General features: G+C 35.4%; 4 protein-coding genes across 4 annotated transcripts; 2 read left to right on the top strand and 2 right to left on the bottom strand.

Annotated features, from left to right (window-relative positions):
- The first annotated feature begins 126 nt into the window (after positions 1 to 126).
- On the top strand, positions 127 to 10,945 carry LOC131672010 (protein suppressor of sable). Its single transcript, XM_058948911.1, has 11 exons — positions 127 to 1,851; positions 3,236 to 3,402; positions 5,854 to 6,256; positions 6,355 to 6,556; positions 6,870 to 7,279; positions 7,371 to 7,584; positions 7,657 to 8,058; positions 8,135 to 8,659; positions 8,738 to 9,183; positions 9,276 to 9,558; positions 9,630 to 10,945. The coding sequence occupies exons 2-11, from the start codon at positions 3,359 to 3,361 to the stop codon at positions 10,244 to 10,246; spliced, it is 3,546 nt and encodes a 1,181-aa protein (XP_058804894.1). The 5' UTR covers positions 127 to 1,851; positions 3,236 to 3,358; the 3' UTR covers positions 10,247 to 10,945.
- An 89-nt stretch (positions 10,946 to 11,034) lies between these two features.
- On the bottom strand, positions 11,035 to 12,164 carry LOC131672013 (U6 snRNA-associated Sm-like protein LSm8). The gene is made up of 4 exons (XM_058948914.1): positions 11,923 to 12,164; positions 11,794 to 11,834; positions 11,581 to 11,708; positions 11,035 to 11,338 (listed from the first exon to the last, which is right to left on the bottom strand). Exons 1-4 carry the CDS (start codon positions 11,951 to 11,953, stop codon positions 11,248 to 11,250), a joined length of 291 nt encoding a protein of 96 aa, XP_058804897.1. The 5' UTR covers positions 11,954 to 12,164; the 3' UTR covers positions 11,035 to 11,247.
- Positions 12,165 to 12,578: 414 nt separating this feature from the next.
- On the top strand, positions 12,579 to 14,331 carry LOC131672012 (retinol dehydrogenase 12-like). The gene is made up of 6 exons (XM_058948913.1): positions 12,579 to 12,648; positions 12,705 to 12,801; positions 12,915 to 13,325; positions 13,427 to 13,668; positions 13,772 to 14,069; positions 14,142 to 14,331. The coding sequence occupies exons 3-6, from the start codon at positions 13,053 to 13,055 to the stop codon at positions 14,313 to 14,315; spliced, it is 987 nt and encodes a 328-aa protein (XP_058804896.1). The 5' UTR covers positions 12,579 to 12,648; positions 12,705 to 12,801; positions 12,915 to 13,052; the 3' UTR covers positions 14,316 to 14,331.
- An 853-nt stretch (positions 14,332 to 15,184) lies between these two features.
- On the bottom strand, positions 15,185 to 19,274 carry LOC131672011 (uncharacterized). The gene is made up of 9 exons (XM_058948912.1): positions 18,680 to 19,274; positions 18,248 to 18,458; positions 17,581 to 18,168; positions 17,311 to 17,483; positions 16,989 to 17,215; positions 16,757 to 16,924; positions 15,798 to 16,685; positions 15,490 to 15,586; positions 15,185 to 15,367 (listed from the first exon to the last, which is right to left on the bottom strand). The coding sequence occupies exons 1-9, from the start codon at positions 18,782 to 18,784 to the stop codon at positions 15,188 to 15,190; spliced, it is 2,637 nt and encodes an 878-aa protein (XP_058804895.1). The 5' UTR covers positions 18,785 to 19,274; the 3' UTR covers positions 15,185 to 15,187.
- Positions 19,275 to 19,912: the final 638 nt, after the last annotated feature.

Raw genomic sequence — 19,912 nt, forward strand, 5'->3', positions numbered from 1 at the left:
TGAATAGTAATTTTATTTTTTTGTATATAAAATTAGTACAATTAATTAATTTCCACTAAAAGAAACTAATGAATTGCAATAAAATACACATTCAAAATTAAATATTATTTGACTAAATCATACAGTATTTATTTCAATAAAAAATTTATCAAGAATATTGCTGAATTATTTATTTATAAATCATCATAAAAATTATCATTATTTATTTACAAATAATTGCATATATAAAAAATTTTGAAAGCATCAACTTAACGTTTTTATACTGATACCAGTAATGGTTTAATTTTTATTTAAAAATTCTCGAATATGAAGTAGGACACGAAAGTGCGTTCACCGAGTATTTTGCAACAAATCAATGCAAAAGAAAAGGATCGCGCTTATCGTTAGAGCAAGAAAGCGCGCGCACACAATTCTTGCACATGACGAAAATTACGTGCGCGGAAAGCAAAATCGGCGATTGGGAACGGAAGAAGGATAATTGTGCAGTCTTTCCACTACCTTATCAGTATCCATACAATGATTTTTTGCCAGAAAATCATTGAATGCCGGAATCATTTTTTCAGAAATAAAATCAGATTTTACATGACTTCCGATTAATTTGGTTTGGCAATGGAATTTCAATAATTAAAATTGAAGTTGAGTGTAATTGGAAAATCGCCGTAACGTGCAAGAAGGAAACTGAATGTGCATAAAGGATGTGACGTATTCGGTGCGCAATCCGATTGGCGGACGTTGTCTACAAACACCCCCCACCACTGGAAATAGGCGGAGTGAGTCAGTCGAGCCCGTCCACGTCGTTGCTGGCTGCGCAGCAGCCCGATCAGAACAGTTCCAGATGTGGCCATGTTTAGTTAAAACTTTGCTCAAGTTCTCGATATTCTCGTCATAAATTATCACAGCAACGTCGCAACGACAATACTCGCGCGAGACTCTCCCGGATCTCTCACTCAGAGCGCAATAAGCATTGTAATAACTGCTGCTACAACATCAACAGCAAACAACCAATTTTTCTTCTTTTTTTGCTTTTATATTCTCTCTCTTTCAATTTCTCTTCATTATCCGCGGCGCTGCCAATCACGGCCTCTCCCGCGTGTCTTCCATCTTTTTATTTCTTTCTCACGTAGTTTTCTCTCTCGCAGACACCCGACATTTTTGACTCATTTGTGAACGAGTCGATTACTTTCGCAGTTTTTTTTCCTAGCAAGCGCAACGCTCGGAAAATGAAAATCAATTGCTCTGTGGAAGAGTTACGGTACGACAACATACAGACACGCATACAACAGACTTGTTTCAAATCATACTAGCATCATCGGCCATGTTTCTATTTCTCGAGCAAATGCTCTCTTCGTTTCCTACACACACGCACACGCAGACACACAGACAAAATTCTCATTCGAACGTATTTTCTCAAGGAAGTTTCTTCGAGAGTAAGTTGATCATCATTTTCACTCTAGAGTGCAATGTGTAAGTGTGCCTAGCCTTGGATAACACACTTCCGTTATCTGCTGGCGTATACACAGCTGACGCTCTCACGTACATTCGTATACAAATACATACCCAATACGACAAACGAACGACGCTACGCTCACATACACTGTTGCGCGCGCAACGCGTCCGGAAGAGGGGAAGGGATACAAGACGACGAAAACTGATCGATCGATGCGCAGGTTATGATCGTCGCGGTGGACTTTGGTTTATATTCATGGAAGGGTATATAGATATATGCGTATAAGACATTTAGATATTAGGCTGAACACAAAAAGCAGACATCGTGTGAGTGATTTATAGTCTCCTCCGTGTACCCGTATGCAACAATTTTTGCGTACGCACACAATTTGGCAGCCATTGTTGGTAATTATGAGGCGACGGCTTATATGTCGAAAGAGAGCGAGAGAGAGAAAGAAAGAGAGCGCACCCGCGATGCTATGTGTTATGAGATACGGTAACGCACACGATAGGTCAAGTATATCGCTCATAAATGCAAAGTAGGTATATATATTAATGCACACATACATATCTAACATACAACACGACGCCTGGTCTATTTTAACTTTGTGAAAGGTATCATTAACATTTATCTTTTTTATTATTTGTTTTATTTTTCCTTTATAAGAAAAACAATTTGTTTCTCTTCTGGCTGAAATATGGTTCACTACTAGCCATCAGTGTAAAAAAATGAAAATGAGGACGAGAAATACGTTTCTCAATTTTTATTTAGAGTGAAAACGCTGCTAAATACCTTGCCTCTGTTCGGTGCACGGAAGCTTTAAGCAATGGCTTTCAGTTCGTCGCATGCGACAAAAATAGTTTCATCTAAATAAACATTGTTCTTTTCTACCGCGTAGAGATACGTGTATAACGTAGCGTTTTCGCTTCTAATTGCAATTTCGGAGCCAGCAAAAAAAAGGAAAATTCTTGGCAAGTTAGAAATGATTTACCAAGCAATAGTTTACGCACAAACAAGATAATTACGTTATCAGTAAATTGTCAATCACGAAGATTTTCTGTGCTTCAAGTAACTTAATTTTAAGATAATCTTCTCAATAAAAAATGCCAATACTGGAAAATCATTTTTGTAGCTAAAAATTTGTCTTTTTTTCTTGCTCCAGAATCGCAAAATGAAGGATAGATTCTCGAGTATATAAACGAAATAATTTATTTTTATGCTTTGTGACACTGAATTTTTACAGAAGCGAGTTGTAATTGCCATAATATATTTTCAAAGACAAGTTTTATTACTGTTAATTACCTAGAGAAATAACGTTTAAACTAATTTCGATAATGCTTTCATAGCAACTATTGCGATTCTATCAATGAAAACGCGAACGAAAAATATTCATTCCAAAACAGTGTATAACTTATGACGAGAGACTAAGAGCTTCGGTGGACATAACGAATGGTACTTTAAATCGATAAATCCAACGCCACACACACACACACACACACCCGCGCACACGCGCGCGCGAACTCACACGACACTAGACACGTCGCGTGCCGCACAAAGGCCATTCGGTGTTGCCTGTGTACGTGAGCACGCACAGCCGAACGCGCATGAGATCCGCTCATCTCTGTCAGCAGTACTGTCACGTATATATAGTAGCTAGGGGGAAAGAACTACTAAAGCTTTTCGCGAAAGAGAGAGAGAGAGAGAGAGCATATTTTTGCAAAAAAAGAAGAAGAAAAGGGGGAGAAAGAGAAGGAAATCAACAATATTTTTTGTTCAATTTCTGTGCAGAGAAAAATCAATGGAGAAGACACAATGACGCCAACGAGAGAGAGCACCTTTTCATAATCTCTAATTATACGTCATACAATATAACGTATCAAACACTCGGTTTATGCTTTACGAAGCACAATTATGGCCCTCGAAAGTGTTTCCGCGGTTGAGACCGCTATACAAAGGTTTGATCATCCATTCATATTTTTTTTCTATATTTTTCTTTTTTTTCTGTTTTTGTTCTTCAAGCAGTGCTGTAAAGTTTTTCCTAGAGGAAAACAGAAGAGTATTCGCATCCGGTTGACTATTATACGACAATGACGACGTTATATACATACATGACTAGGACTTTCGAGACGTGCTATTGTTGGATACTTATTCGATGGATCGTCGAAAGCTTATTGATCGCAATTTAGAAAATTCGTCATTGTCATGGACAGTTTGCAATAGTTGCAATCGTTGCATAAACGCAAGCGCGATGATTACGTCAACGGACTATCGGTGTAGTTTTCGCCAATTTTCTACTCCACGGAATGAAACGTTACGTAACACGCGTATAAATGCACGGTGAACATTGACTTTCACGAATATGTCTCGTTATTATCGGACTTGTTTCATAATAATAATCGTGATGGATGGGCAAGGTCATCCATGGAATGATTATAACACTGCTACTATTGTTCAAGTTTATTCCATGTATTCCATGGACGACCTTGCTCATCGACCACGATTATTATTATTATTATCATTATTATTATTATTATTATTATTATTATTATTATTATTATTATTATTATTATTATTATTATCATCATTATTGTTATTGTTATTATTATTGAATAATGGAAGGTGAAAAGTCTTATTTGGTCAAGTTTTGTTTGATTCTTTCGATAATGACAACGTGGACAGACTTAGCAGGCAAGATAAGATGTAAATAACTGCGTTATTTACACCTTGCCGAAGATAAATGCTCTTATTCACTGATTCTTTGGAGAAGGACAAGCTACGTATGCCTACTTTATATATGCCAAAAACAATGCAACGAGCTCTCGACGGTGATATCGAGTTGTGCTTTTTGATGATGATGATAAATATGGTGATGACTGATTTGTAACAATGCAAATAATGTGTCCCTGATCATGATATATGATGAAAACGAAAAATTTAAAATGAGCTGATGTTCGCACGCGATGACGATGAGCAGCAGCTATGAAAAGCTGTGAAAATGTATATGAACCACTTGCCCACTGGTAAGAAATAACTATGCTATTTTATTTTCTTATTTTAAGAACGTTATAATACGTCTATTTGCGTGTAAACTCGGTCAATGATTGCCGGCAGTGCAACTTATAGGATGGCCTTGCGTATTGGCTTAATTCTTAGCTTCTCACATAATGCTTATTTATTTATTTTTTCTTCTTATTTATCGGTCAGTTATGTGCGTCAATTCGGAGTGATATTGGTCTGTAAAGCGCGATTCATTCGAAAAAAAATGTACAAACCTTGACGTATGGCAAAGTTATAATGTCGATCACGGCTCAAAAAGGACATTATTGGAGCCGATAACTCGAAAATGATAATTGCGTATCAAAGGAGTGGCTACAAGTCGTGATTGCGAAAAAGCGAAAAGTGCTATTGATCGTCGTCGTAGCAAGTCGAGCAGTAGAGGAAAGTGCAACGGCAATCGATGTCTTTGCAGTGGCTAGTATTATAGACTTGTTTGGCATTTCACTTGACAGCCTTTGCTTCTAGTCTAGACTATAAGCACCATACTTGTTAAATAGCCAATTTCATTTGTGCAAATGCTTATAAGGCTTATAATGTAAGTTTAATGAGATATTATCGCGACAGAGCTCGGTGCACGTGTAGCTCGATCAATGTCGATATCATCTTATTGAGCCAGGCACATTTACGAATCCGAAGTCATTGATGAACATGCTGGATTAGTTAAACTACGTAAATAGTTACTGCGGAGTGAACGATCTCTTCTTTATACTATACTTTTTGCAATGTCATTATTTATATTTCAAGCTTGCACGAGTGAATATACAAATGCCAGTGCAGGTCATTAATTGAGATAAGAAAAAACCAGTTGATAAGATGCAGTAATGAATTTCTTTTGCACGATAACTATAAACTAAGAACAACTTGTCGAGCTTTCGACTGCAATAATAATGACAATCGCCAAATAAAATTTTTCTTTTCATTGGCGTATATTTACTGTCACGAAAAGCGTCGTTCGCATAGACAAATGACGCATTGTTCTATTTCTAGACGCAGTTTCTAATTGTAAGAGCGTGTAAAGTTACGAGACGATCATGAAATTTTCAATGAAAACTTGCCTAGTGCAAATAAGATTAATGCTCGTTCAATAAAAATCATAAATATGCTTTTGAAGAACTCAAAGCGTCAGTGCATCGTTTGGGATGTAAAACAAACTGTCACTTATCAAACGACCCCTTTTCACGGTTTTCACGCAGAAGCGAAGTAACAAACGAAACTTTAAATTGCCAGCGTTAGCTCGCATCACAATCACATCATCAAAAAGACGATAAGGAATACTCTTCTGTCGTCCTTTAATTAATCTAGTACGAAAAAAACATTCACTTATTGTCAAACACATTCGTGAAACACAGCAACGCCGACGACAATGACTTGGAAGATGGAGAGATACCATCGGATGAGGACGATGAGCCGGCACAGCCGCCGCCGATCCAACCAAACCGATTATCCCCGGAGCTAGCAGCCAAGGAAATTATCCCACTAAACAAGACTGAGTCGTCGCCAAAGCACAAGAGCTTCGACAAATTTGCCAAAAGCAAATCCAAATCACCCACCAGCGGCACCGACAGACTCAATCGTCAAAAGAGTGCTGCCAGTGACGACTTCGCCGGTGACGTGGAGAAAGCCATCAGAGCAGCTCTGGACGAGGACAGAGGGAAATATGAGAAAGCTCGAAATAAGAATGATAAGAGCAGCAAAGCTCGCAGTAGGAAAAGGTCGCATGACAAGGACGACGAACGAGCCAGAGATCAAAAGGTTCGTGGATGCGCGCTCGCTTTCTCGAGAGGACGGGGGACGGGGAGGGGGGGAGGGGGAGGGGGAGGCCCTTGAATAATTGGGCTGAATTATTGCAGAAAAAACGCACGAGCGACGATGAGAATGGGAACGAAGACGATGACGAGATGCTGTTCGTCAGAGGTGCATCGCCGGTCAGGAGAGGCTCGCACGAAAGTTCACCCGTTAGGCGAGATGACTGCTACAACAGCGGCTCGGATTACGACGACCGTAACATCTCTAATCGGCATAGAGATGATAGCAAGCGAGGTGGAGCACGATGTAAGTACTTTTTCTTCAATCGAGGCTTATTGCTCGGACGCACCTTCGTTGTACCTTCGTTGTATCTTCTGCGACAAGTACTGCTTTTCGTTTTCATTTCGACTCGACTACAATCGCGCCGCATCCTCCATTTTACAAGTTTTCAACACGACCGATCGGAGAATTTCATTGTCACAAAGCAGTTTGAGAGCATTCGTCATCTCGCGTCTAATGTCTAATCATCCGAAGCTCATCCGCACGCACACCAATAACAATCTCTCAAATTGTCTTCTAATCTGGCGATAAAATTTTCCCATAATCGAATAAACACAAGGGTCGCAAGATCGTAACAAACAACCTCCACTGTCAGTGGCAGCAGCTCGACGGAACGTCAAACAGAACGATCGCTTGGGTAACAAGGCTGGCATCAAGGCTCGTATGCAGTTGCGAGGCGAACGAAATAATCGTCGCAATCAGAATGATCACGCGTATCAGGATCCCGATGCTATCTGCGTGTACTACATGCAAGGCAAGTGTCACAGGGGCGACGACTGCCCGTTCTCCCATAATGCGCTACCACCCAGGAAGATGGAACTTTGTAAATTCTACCTGATGGACTGTTGCGCCAAGAGGGACAAGTGCCTCTACATGCACCACGATTTTCCATGTAAATTCTTTCACACTGGCTCGAAATGTGTCGCCGGTGAGAACTGTAAGTTCTCACATCAGCCCATGAGCGAGCAGGTGAGTTTTCTAATATCTTTTCAAGCGAACGTCGCTTCTTTTTTAACCATCTACGTGACTACTCCAATGTTTTCCTACGTGTATTTTTTAGGTGAAGAACATCTTGCTAAAACACTTAGAGACTGCTCCCAAAGAGATTTTAGGAAATTTCCCGCGACTGAGTAGAGAAGGCGCATTGCACATGATCAATATGACCGAAAAGCAGTTGACAGGTCACGATGCACCTAGAATTCCTAGTCTCTTTGACCTCAAAGTTTCAAATTCATTCGATACCACGCACATCAATGACCACGGAAATAACGAAAGTACGCCTGGCAAATTGGAGAATCCTAATCAAATAAAGTATTCATTCTAATTGGCTGTATTCAATTTTGCAGTGGACGATCATAAGCATACGCACAAAGATCGTAAGTCGTTAAAAAAGACACGATGGGGCTCGGATGACGACCGAGTGCCGCTTGACGTACTCAACAAGTTTGCTTTACTCGGCAAAGAGTCAAGCGGTACGGCGGTCAATTTTTACAACGAAAACGACTCGAAGGTAAAGGAGAGGGACGAGCGGGAACGTGAAGAGAGACCAAAGACGAAGGATTTGGCGAGTTTGAACGCCATTCCCAAAGACGTGGACTTGAGACAACTGTTGAGGCCAAAAACACCGAAAACTGTTAATGTTACGGATGAGGTGGCGAATTCGGCTATGGCAAAGATGGAAGAGGGAAACGATCGAGATGAGGATACTAGCTTGGTCATCGAGACGCCTACCGATGATGAAGATAAGAGTAAGATTTTTTTCCAATACTCTGCTGTTTCAAATCTTCTTAGATAGATTCTAATGGCATAATTTATTAAATACAGGTAAAACGAGAGTATCGCCAAGTCTGGGTAGTCAGATTATACCATCGAGCTTGTCAAAGAAAACACAAGAGCTATTTATGCGAATACAGCAGCAGCAGAAAGAACAAGAGGATAGTTTCAAAAATTTAGATAACAATGAGGATCAGCATGTGAACGAGGAAGACTGGTACTCGGATGATGATGACGATGATGATGATTATCAACTAACAATCGTCGATTTCGAGAAAGAGAAAGAAGAAGAGGAACAGAAATTGAAAACAGAAGAAGAACCATTGCAGCAGTCAGGTATTCCTCAACCCGCACCGTTCGTCGACTCCAAGCTTGGTGATTTGAGCAAAATTGATATCAGTATGGAGGTCTCGAAATTGCTGTCGTCAATAAAAGCACAAAGTAATCAGAAGCAAGAGAAAGAGGCATTGAAAACCAGACAAGAGTCTACTGAGATAGATACGAAACCCGAGTTGCCTTTAACGAACAGAGTCTTAGAAAGCGAACACTCCGATCCCAAAATGTCACCTTCTTCAAGTAAGCCATTGAAAATACTTGAAAATCATTGTCGAAGTTTTAAAAAATATGATAAACTCAATTTTATTTATTCTACAGATATATTGCAATCAACTACGGTATCTCGAGACCCGCGAATGAGCCGTGATCCACGTCAAAGAAGGGATGAACCTCGACAACCATTGCTTGGAGCTGCTACACCTGTCGCAAAAACTGATCCAAAAGACGCGCGTTCGATGCGACTAGAAATGAGTATCTACAGTTCTGGTATTATTGCCGAGGACGCAATAATGGACGTAGATTTAAGAGCGAAACTCGATCACGATCACCGACGCAAAGACATGGATCTTAGGTGTTTCCCTCCAGGGCAGTCATTCGGCGACACGGATTTGCGACTTGGAGTTGGAGGCTACAACGTCGATACACCCAAAGGTGGAGACGTAGATCTCAGAATGTTGAGTATGTCGTTCAAGCCTGTACCTTCACATGTACCGTGCACAGAACTCGAAGCGGGAATTACCTCGCATCCACCCATACCATATAAGGTAAATTCGCCTGCTCGCGTTCACACATATTTTGATCATTTTTTTATCAATGGATGAATGGGAATGCTGATGGGCATTTATTTAAATAACAGGTGTACGTGATTGATGTGCCAAGACCTGATTATACCGGTCTCAAGATATCGAAAAACGATCCCCAAGTGCAGTACGATCCGAGATTACGGAAAATACTGCGGATAAGCGACGTACCTGAATCGCCAATGTCGCCGCCACCTGTAAAAATGTTAGATACTCCAAAATCCCCACCACTGGTACGTACTGATCCGAGGCGTAAAGCTCTCGAGGCCGCCACTCAACCCAAAATCATACCTACGACAGTGCAACAGCATGCGGTTCAAGAGCATCCTAATATCGGTGGTAAGTTTTTATATACATATGACATTTTTCAATTATCGAATTTTTCTAATAAAAAACATTTTTTTATTAAGGTATGCCTATGGGAATGAGCTCTAGCTATATGCAAAATCCAACTGCTATACCAGTCCAATCAATAGGTTCATCCATGGGCCCACAGCCATTAATGGGTGCACCGATGCTGGGTGGCATGGGCCCGATGATGCGCGATGGTCCAGTACTGAGTCGTGAAATGCCAGTCATAGGTCGCGATGTACCAGTCATGGGTGGAAACGGTGGTAGTTCCATGGGTCCGCCTAATATGCGAATGGGTTCAAGAATGCAACAACATCCTGGTCCTCAAAGTCAAATGCGTGATTATGGTGATCCTCGGTATAACTCACGGGGAGAAAACAATGTTGGATTACTCGGTCCTGGGCCACAGCAAATGGGTGGTTACAGAGATGACCCGAGGTCGCAATTTGACGGACCACCCGGTCGATATCCCGTCGACAATTATGATAATTATGGGAATGGGCCAAATATGGGTCGAGGGGAATTGAGGATGGAAAGAGGTTTTAACGGAGGATTAGACGAGTCGAATTTCTCTGGAAACTCGGATTGGGGCGGAAATCAAGGTAGAATGAATAGAAAAGATAGGAGAAGAACTACTCGAGGGAAATTTGGTGGCTTACTGAAGCGAAAAGATTAAACGTAATGAAATAGGGGAAGAGATGTAATGAAAATTTATTTAAGGAGTTTTCCAGAAACGCATGATTCGTACAAACGATTCGTTGGAAGACGTTAACCAATGAGCTTAACGTTGTTACTATCGAAACTATACATCATTCTGTTAAAATCTAATAGTCTCATAAATTATTACCAAAACGTGGTGAATATTATTACGGTTCTTCGCGATGAAAGACCCGTGTATTCCAAAAGAAAGGAAAGTCCTTTACATACAGTAACGCAAGCGATTGTTTAAAAGATTGCGTATATTCAAACTAGTAATTAAATAAATTTAAAAAAAAGAAAATAGTTTGATTAACTTGCGAAGTCGTTTTTGATAACGTACAATAATTGTGGGTCTTGCCCAATTTTTGTTTAAACGAATATTTATTGTACATAAACGAGGTACGAAAGTTTCGAGATTGTAGGTGTTACATTATCGAGAACCAATGTGGCCGTTCCGATTGAACACATTAGAATGTAAAAAGCTCGCCGAATAAACTTTTTATTCTACTTGCTCGAAGTTTATTTTTCTTACGTCTTCCGTGTACATAATTCATACGCGATACGTTATGTACATAATATGTATACACAATTATTATAATTGTATAGGGTTCGCTCTAACCCTTACATGGTTATATTTGTCTACTTTTAATGAACTCTGATTTTATAAGATATTAAAATATATTACTCAAATTTGTCTTTTCATTTTATTATCCTTATTTATCAAATGTTTTGACTGGGAATTTTATAAGAAAGATTCTATGGTACTGTCTCTTAATAATTTACTTTAATTATTTTCTATATAAAAATTAATTATAAAATGAAGATTAATTTTAGACACGAAAGTTTTTTCTATACGATATAAAATTAGCACTTAGAATATAACTATTTACAATAATGCATTTTGTTATTGAATTGTTATTAGCAATTATCATTGGTAATTTTTAAATGCATTCTTTATAAAAGTAATCTAAAGTTTTACTAATGAATTACTGAACTTAATGGTTCTGCTCTTATAACTGATAAATCTAAGCGTGCATCCATTTCATCATCTAGCTCTCCTACAACGGCCCTGAAAAAATTTTACTGGTTGAACATTAAATTAACATAAATAAACAACTAAAATTTTACATCATTTGACTGAACCACATCAAAACAAATCTAATGAATTAGAAACCCAAATTTAGCTAATTACTTAAAAATGAGAATAAATTGGAAAACACTACGATTATATTACAACTACATTGTTACAGATACATATTTAACAATTCAACTAGCTCCTAAACTAATTGAATATTAGAAATTGATGCATACACATTGTCCCCTCTGATGATATGTAGACCCAAAACTACTTGCTCCACACCTTGTGTGGTACTGTAAACTCTTTCATGGGATTCATCCAAAATCAAATTGATAGTATGATCGAAACCTTTCAAAGTTCCCTAAAAGACATGATTATTTTCTTAGAACCTTGTATTATTATAATAATAAAGCAAATTTGCTTAAAATTAACCAAAAATTACTTACGATGAAATTACGCCCGTCACATGTGATGATGGAAACAGTATCTTAAATTAATTAGGTTAAGAAAATATTGTAGATAATATATTTGAACAAGTTTTACTAACTTTATTAATATAATTTTTAAAAGGATACGATTAACATAGCTTTCTAATCCAGTTGCCATCTTAAATAAATAAGTATTGTTTGAAGTCAACAACAACAAAAATAAGCCGCTAAAACTTTAAGGTTATAAAATATAAATAGAACTGCAGTAAGAGTATTAGAAGGTATTAGTGACAAGCGATAGTATTCAAAAAGTCATTTTAGAAACAGCCTAAATTAAAATTTACTATTATTTTTTTTGCAGTGATTGCAAAAAAGTATGGAACTAATATAAACGCAAATATTGAAAAGTGTTGTTAATTATTTCATTATACAGTTTAATGATAAATCTTTTTAAAACATAATTTCAAATGAGTCACACAGGTAAGTTTACTTAGAAAATGATGACTATTTATGACATCCCTTATATTTTCAAATAATGGAAAAGATATTACTAACGTAATTTATATTAATTTTTAATAAAATAAAATAAATTGTAAATGGCGTTGATTAGTATTAATTTACACTAATGGGATTTGTTTAACAATTTTTTTTCGACGTCATCTTTCTCATGTGTGACGTCCGTTTGTCCACTGAAACAGTCCTTACTTTAAGCAAAATAAAACAAAAATATTCTCTCTCTCTCTCTCTCTCCCTCACTCTCCTTCTCCCTCTCCCCCTCCCCCTCCCACTCCATCGCTCTCACTCTCTCTCTCTTTCTCTCTCTCTCTGCAACTTATTCAAGTATTCAATTTTTACGGATTACAATGTAAAAAGGTACTCACATTGCTATACAACTTTTACATAGTATATTAATATTTGAATAAATATAGGTTTTTGATTATCTTTATTTTTAAATCACGCTGTCATCAGTAGAGGAGAAAATATTACGAAGCATTACACTTGAGAAGAGATAATGCAAAAAGAATTGTGCGTACTAATTTTATTTTTCGCAATTAATTATATAACATTTGTATAAAATTATGACGTTTAATCATTTCTATAAAGAATCATGTATGATGTAGCTATACTTATATTTTCAGTTTTATTATCTACATATACAACATGCAGTTTTGAAAGGTTTAGAAATAGTTTATATTCATTAATGCTCCATTGAATGAATACATTAGTACCAGTGATAGATCAATTTAATACAATTAATTCAATCATTGTTGAAAAGAATGGTTTCAACTTGGTATTATCTTATTTTGCCAATTGTATTGATCGCTGGAATTTTACGAAAATCTAGAGAATATGCTTGGGGAAAATGTAAGAATAAAAGCAATTTAGAAGGACGTGTTTTTATTGTTACGGGTGCTAATTCTGGAATTGGTAAAGAAATAGTGAAAGAGTTGGCTAAACGAAAAGCTACTGTGGTACTTGCTTGTCGAAACTTGCAAGCTGCCAAAGATACTGTTCAAGAAATATGTAAAAATGCACCGAATGCACAACTGGTATATTATCTTTCCAAAAATTTTCAAATAAGCCCAATGACTATCATTATTTATTATACAAATTTTTACAGATAAAAATATCCTTACACATATGCTTTTAGGTTCCAATGGAACTTGATCTTGCTTCATTTGTGTCAATTAAAAGCTTTGCAGCACAAGTCTTGAAACAATATCCAGAGATACATGTTTTGATTAATAATGCTGGTGTGTATGTACCTTTACAAAATCGAGATAAAGATTTAACCAAAGAAGGATTTGAAATACACTTTGGAGTTAATCATTTGGGACATTTTTTACTAACAAATTTATTACTTGATAGATTGAAAGAAAGCACTCCAAGCAGGTAACATTTTTAAGAATATTTTCTAATTTTTATTTTTCAATTCTTTTAGGAGTTTTCTCAATTTTTAGTCTAATGAAAAACAATACTTTTTTAATTATTTTAGAGTTGTTGTAGTTACATCAAAACTTTTGGAATCTGGAGTTATTGATTTTGCAAATTTGAATGGTGAAAAAAGATTACCGGTGAAAGGAGGAATGAACCCTGGATATTGCAATTCCAAATTGGCAAATGCTTATTTTGCTGCTGAACTTGCAAGAAGAGCTGAACAAACTGGTGTATCTGTATACATGGTTTGTCCTGGATTTACTTACACCAGCCTTTTTAGACACGTGAAGAGAAGTTGGTTCCACTATATTATCTTTTCTCCAGTTGCTTTACTTTATTTACGTACAGCAAATCAAGTAATACAATTTAATTGATAAAAGTACATTTTGATATTTTAAAATAAATCTCATAATATGATTTTCCACCAGGGTGCACAAACTATTCTACATTGTGCTACTGATCCTACTCTATCAAATGAAACTGGTAAAATGTATCGTGACTGCAAAGTTTATACTTCCAAGAAAACTTTTGATCCAGAAACAGCAAGTAAACTTTGGGAAGTAAGTGTCAAATTTACAGGTCTACAGGAAACTTTTTTGTAATTTAATTTTAATTGAAGTGATTATGTAGCAAATAAGTTTTTTAATTTAAGTAGAATTCTATTTAATGTTGCATTAAGCAATAAGGAGGAAAGTGACCATTAATATTTAATCTATAAGGCTGTTAATGAATAATATAAAAGTTTGAAGTAGTTTTATTTATTAGTGAAGATCTTTGAAAATCTTATTTGTTAGAAGTGATAACGATAACTATTATATATATATATAATAGTTCAAATGAGATAGGTACAAAAGATTCGTCTAGATAAAATTTATTTTGCCAAACGTAAAAAATATATTCTCTCACATGGTAGAGTTTATAATTTTCCAAAAATTAATATGCTATATAGGTGATATTTAATATTAGTTTTAATTAAAAAAATAGTGCCATGAATACATTTAGAAAATAAGAAAACTCAATCAATTTATCGTAATAATATAGTTTCACCTAATCCGAGTTTTCAAAATACCTCTAATTATAATAAATGAAATTGCATTATATTGAATTAGTGTGCACAAAAACATAGAAGTTAGTAAAAGATTGAAAATAATAATCAAAGACTTTTTATGTTTAATTGTATGTTTAATAAAACATATGATTATTGATTTATTTTTTATTAGAATGTTTCATAGAAATTCTGCGATATTTTATATATAGATAATCTTGAAAGAGCCTATTGTACTTTTTACATTAAAATACAGTATATACATTTGGATTAATTTTAATAAATAAATAAAATTTTCATAAATAGTTACAGTTTAAGTTTTTTTTTACATATAATGATATTTACAAAACATTGATATTTAAAATTACTTCAGGTTTAAAAATAATTCTGAATAAAATCATTTAAAACGATATAGCTATTATTTTCATTCTATAGACGTGGCCTCATTACCTTGAAACTAGTAGTCTTATTTGCTAAGGCTTCCGTCCGTGCATAAACATTTTCTGAACTCCGTCTTATAGAATCCATATACTCAGTTGATGACGTGAAGTCAATAGATTTTATTTTATTTTGTATTTCGCATTCACTTTCATCTATTTCGCTTTCTAACTGCAAAAATATATACATAATTAAATAAATTTCTATTGAACTTTATTGAAAATAAAAATTAGACTCTTATGCATATTGAAACGTTTAGTATTTTCTCTGATAGCAATAACTTCAATATTTACCAATGAATCACAGTCATAATCATTCAAAAATTCTCTGGAAAGATCTTGAGATGTAGCATTACTTGTAATAGCTTCTTGAGCTGTTGTCTGATCTTGCCTGAAAAGATTCTGCTGTCAGACTGGAATGATGAGAAATAAAAAATGAAACTAAAATAGAAATAAAATAATACAAATAATAACAAAGAGTTATTGTACTTTTTCAATATTATGATACGTGTAAAATTGAAATAATATGCAGAAAAATATTGACATTGTAAAATGTAATAAAGAATGATTTTTTAAATTTAAACCCTTTTATGTAAGAATACCTTATTTCTGTATCACATTTAACTGTCTTTCCTTTTTGTAAGTTTAGACTATCGCCTAAGCTATCATTTAAATTTAGTTTTACACTATCACTTTTTTCTGTTTCAAGTAAGGAATGACTTATAACGGCCCTACGATCTAGACGTAGCCTCTGAACACATAACTCTTTTGACCCCTCTGCCGTAGGATATTCTTTAGATTGTTCTGTTTCAGTATTTTGATGGACAGAAACATTTTTAACATTATCACATTTTTTATTTTCTTGATTCATATGCACACCATTGTCGTCGTTTTTAATCGATGAGTTACCATTAGAACTATCTTCACCATCGGCCATACTACTACTTAGAGCCATTTCACAACTACTGATAGAATTAGAGCTTCTCTGTCGGAAATTTGCTGGATTTTCTGCCTCATCTGAATTACATTTCAACTTTGATACCGACATTGGCACCATTATTTCAATATCACTTTCTACCAAAGTATCATTATTCTTGGCATGATCATCATTGCAGTTTACGTTATTTTTGTTAGATATATCTTTCGTTTTACTAAAAAGAGTTTCGTTCAAAGTTTCATTGCTATTCATTTCACAGGATCTCTGAGGCAGAGCTAACGTTGTATCATCGATTGCACATTCTTCAGATTTACAAATTCGTTTTGCTTGAACATTCAAAAATCGTGATTGCATCATAGGTTGATTCAATCCTTGATCAAGAGAAGCCCCAAGCAAAGTCTTTGTGCCTTTGAACTGACTTATTGATCGAGTCGTTCTGTGACTTCTTTCAACAATTTTGTGTAGTGGTGGTGTAAGAGCCAGATTGCTTCTATTATTAATTATATCCACATCTAATGATGAGCCTGATAAAGTTCTTTTTGAATTATCGAGACTGTTGACAAAAAAAAAGTATATTAGATAAATTACGGAAACTGAAGTCTTTATAGTAAAGTAATTACTTACGTATGACTTGGTTTTATATTAATTAAACTGGCGATATTTGGTAACGTAGCTCGCAAATCGGTCGTAGGTAAACCGCAGTACCACTTCAGCTGCGCTATATTTTTATTTAACAAATATACAGCATAGTGAAACTGTAATTTATCTTTACTTCGGACAAAAAGAGGAAATCTAAAATATAATCTCTTTAGTAAAATATTCGAAAAACATAATAACTATAATGAATATATCTTACTGCCTGTCAGAGTCTGAAAGATTTTGTGTTATATGATCAACAATTTTACTGCGGGAACCATAATGTACAATAGGATATCTAGTAGGAACATTCAAAAAATTAGCTATCATTTGAGTCGTGTGAGCAACAAAACCAAGAGCAACTGCTACTTGAGTATCATTGGTTGAGTCTAAATTTTCACTATCTGGTAAATGTATATCATTGATAAGATATTTATCGTCTTTTTCCTGAAGGACAAAGAAAATTGAATGATTATTTTTTTACTTGAAATAGTATATTAAATATTTATTATATATTAGATATTTTCAAGTGTTATATTTACTTTTACAATAGGATAGATGTAGCTTAATTCAGAAATAAGCTGTCTGCGGCGATAAGCAAGATGAGCCGTTGTTTGAACGTAAGCCTCTCTAGAATCTATATGATTTTGTCGCCACTCGTTTAATCTCTCGATCTCTTTGTGCAGTTCTTGATATCTATCCATCAAATCAGAGCCTGTTAATAAAAAAATTAATTTAACCATAAAGAAAAGAACTGAATTAATTGAAAAGTTTATAAACTTTAAGAATAATGTACAAAACATTGCTACTACCGCGATCTTGATTCTCTTCCATCAAGTCAGAATGAAATTGATTCAATGTTCTGATTTCACTCATCTTTCGTAATCTTTCTTGTTCTAGTAACTTTGTTCTAAACTTGGCAATTTCAAGATCCTTGCGAATTTTTAAAATTTCAGCCTTCTTTTCTCTGTTTAGCTTCTTTGGTTGTAATAGCCTATTGAGCGATGATTGTGGATATTTTGGTACAGATATGCTTTCCCCTGATGCTATCTTTTCTCTCAAATTTCGTACAGAATCAGTTTGTTGTTTTAAAGCTTGCATTTTACTTCTCAAGCTACTTAATTTACTGACTGCATAGCTGTCTCTAACTTCGGATGCACTGATATTCATTACAAGATACCTTTTTGATTCAGGTGGTAGAAGAAGACAGAAAGGTGGTGTATAATATCCACCATGTAAATAAAAAATTAGTGAATTATCATGGAGCATAGTTGATAAATCAGCAGGTAATCTGGGCCCAATATAAGATAAGCCGGTAAATGATATACCCCATGTGAATAATGTGAGGTCTGACAATGGATCATCTTTTTTGGTTCTTTTCCACAGCCTTAATATTATCTCTGAATAGAAAGTAAAGCAATCAATATTTATTAAAAATATATCAATTAAAATATTTATCTTGTATAACTGCATATGTACCATTAGCACTGGAGTGTCCTGTACCATGCAAAGTAGGCACTTCAAGGCTTGACCATCTTGGACTTGTATTGTCAATTGGTTCACTTGTGTAAAGAGGAGATGACATACTTGTCCTATGTATGGTATAATAAAACCAACAACTATCATGTTTTTGGTCTCCATTTATTTTCAATTTATAGCCAATAATTTGGATTAAACTCCTCAAGCGAAGCTGAAAAATATTTGTCAATCAAATATTGCAAAACAGTACTACAAAAAGTACTCCTAAAAAATGTTATTCAAGGTAAATAGATTGATTTTATTATGTGAAATTTGTTTAATTTAAAAAATATTTAATACGTAATGTTAATTGATATAATTTTCGCGGGGTGTAGTGCAAATTCAATAATCAATAAAACAAACACACAAAGAGTGACATAAGCACTCATTCACCTGTTGTGTAGCAAGAAGCAGCCAAGTTTTGTATCTCGGAGCAGTACGTGGCTGCAACGTGAGATCCAATTCCTTAACGCAGCATCGCATCTCCGTCTGATCCATGATTATGGTACATTATTTTCACCTCGAAAGCAATAATTTGGCTTCTCTTGAAACTTAAAACAAATTAGTCCGACCAAACTTTTATTATAGGTTTATCATTTTGATCATTTAAGCGAGGTTATGGAGGCACGCACGATTGTCATGCAAGATTCTGCTATTAAGGATTTTTCCCAAGGTCTTCGCTTTAACTACGTTTTTGAAGTTTTCTCGCAATCATTGAAGTGAGAAAGACCCATGACTGTTTTTCAATTGAGTCGAAGTTGAACTTGAATCTTGCACTGTCACTGTCACTGTCTTATTTAAGCCCCGAATAAAATGTGATTATGTATACAAATCAATTAAGTAAAACATGCACGCACACTATATAATTCAAAAACGAAGTTGAAAAAAAACCATTCAGAAGAGATAGTACACTTTTACTTTTATTAGCGCGATGAAAAACACGTCGAGCAAGCGTGAGATTGACAGGCTGATAGAAATTGCTGCTGCTGCAGAAGACACAATGCGCGAGCTATATGTTATTTTAGATGTCTGGAGGAGGGGGAGCGAAAAAAAAACTCATCGATGAGAGAGAGAGAGAGAGAGAGAGAGAGAGCCGGTGTGACCGTACACAAATTACGTACATTTTTGTTATAAATTCTTTATCACTCAATAAAAAGAGGCGTAATTTTCCTGCATAATTTTCTCTCTTGGGAATAAGCTAATTCAAGATAACATTCGATCATTGAAAACGCTTATCAAGCAGACTTTATACGTTGGGAGCGTAAATCTTTCGTAGTATGACATGTTTAATATAATAATTAAAGTGGTACCGTTGGAAAGGTTGCATCTAGAGGCCTGCAATTATTGCACTAAGCTAGGTGCACATTTTTCTCGTGAAATAACGTGGGATCCAAATAGATACGTCCTTTTCAATGGTAACGCTGTACATATGGCTTCATAGTTTTATGAAGCATCAGATTTTACAAATTACAAGGACGATTGCAAGAACATCATTTACAGAATACTAAATAATAACTTTGAAGTACTAAAAACGTATTGCATTTCACACTTTGTACATATATTATTTAAAGTTTTACATCTGATGTTATTTTATCTTGTTGAAAATCAATCTATTTCAAAATCAAA

The sequence above is a fragment of the Phymastichus coffea genome, unplaced genomic scaffold (genome assembly GCF_024137745.1).
Source record: "Phymastichus coffea isolate CEN01 unplaced genomic scaffold, Cenicafe_Pcof_1.1 PCOF00140, whole genome shotgun sequence".
NCBI lineage: Eukaryota > Metazoa > Arthropoda > Insecta > Hymenoptera > Eulophidae > Phymastichus > Phymastichus coffea.

Excerpts from the sequence above, each read along its gene's own strand:
- LOC131672010 (XM_058948911.1), top strand. The coding sequence starts at position 3,359 with ATGGCCCTCGAAAGTGTTTCCGCGGTTGAGACCGCTATACAAAG. Across the intron at positions 3,403-5,853 it reads GTTGAGACCGCTATACAAAG|CAACGCCGACGACAATGACT; the intron begins GTTTGATCATCC and ends CGTGAAACACAG. Across the intron at positions 6,257-6,354 it reads AACGAGCCAGAGATCAAAAG|AAAAAACGCACGAGCGACGA; the intron begins GTTCGTGGATGC and ends GAATTATTGCAG.
- LOC131672013 (XM_058948914.1), bottom strand. The coding sequence starts at position 11,953 with ATGGCAACTGGATTAGAAAGCTATGTTAATC. Across the intron at positions 11,835-11,922 it reads ATTAGAAAGCTATGTTAATC|ATACTGTTTCCATCATCACA; the intron begins GTATCCTTTTAA and ends AATTAATTTAAG. Across the intron at positions 11,339-11,580 it reads ATCATCAGAGGGGACAATGT|GGCCGTTGTAGGAGAGCTAG; the intron begins GTATGCATCAAT and ends AAATTTTTTCAG.
- LOC131672012 (XM_058948913.1), top strand. The coding sequence starts at position 13,053 with ATGGTTTCAACTTGGTATTATCTTATTTTGCCAATTGTATTGATCGCT. Across the intron at positions 13,326-13,426 it reads ATGCACCGAATGCACAACTG|GTTCCAATGGAACTTGATCT; the intron begins GTATATTATCTT and ends ATATGCTTTTAG. Across the intron at positions 14,070-14,141 it reads ATTTACGTACAGCAAATCAA|GGTGCACAAACTATTCTACA; the intron begins GTAATACAATTT and ends ATTTTCCACCAG.
- LOC131672011 (XM_058948912.1), bottom strand. The coding sequence starts at position 18,784 with ATGGATCAGACGGAGATGCGATGCTGCGTTAAGGAATTGGATCTCACG. Across the intron at positions 16,925-16,988 it reads CTTTCAGACTCTGACAGGCA|ATTTCCTCTTTTTGTCCGAA; the intron begins GTAAGATATATT and ends ATTATATTTTAG. Across the intron at positions 16,686-16,756 it reads AATATAAAACCAAGTCATAC|TCTCGATAATTCAAAAAGAA; the intron begins GTAAGTAATTAC and ends TTTTGTCAACAG.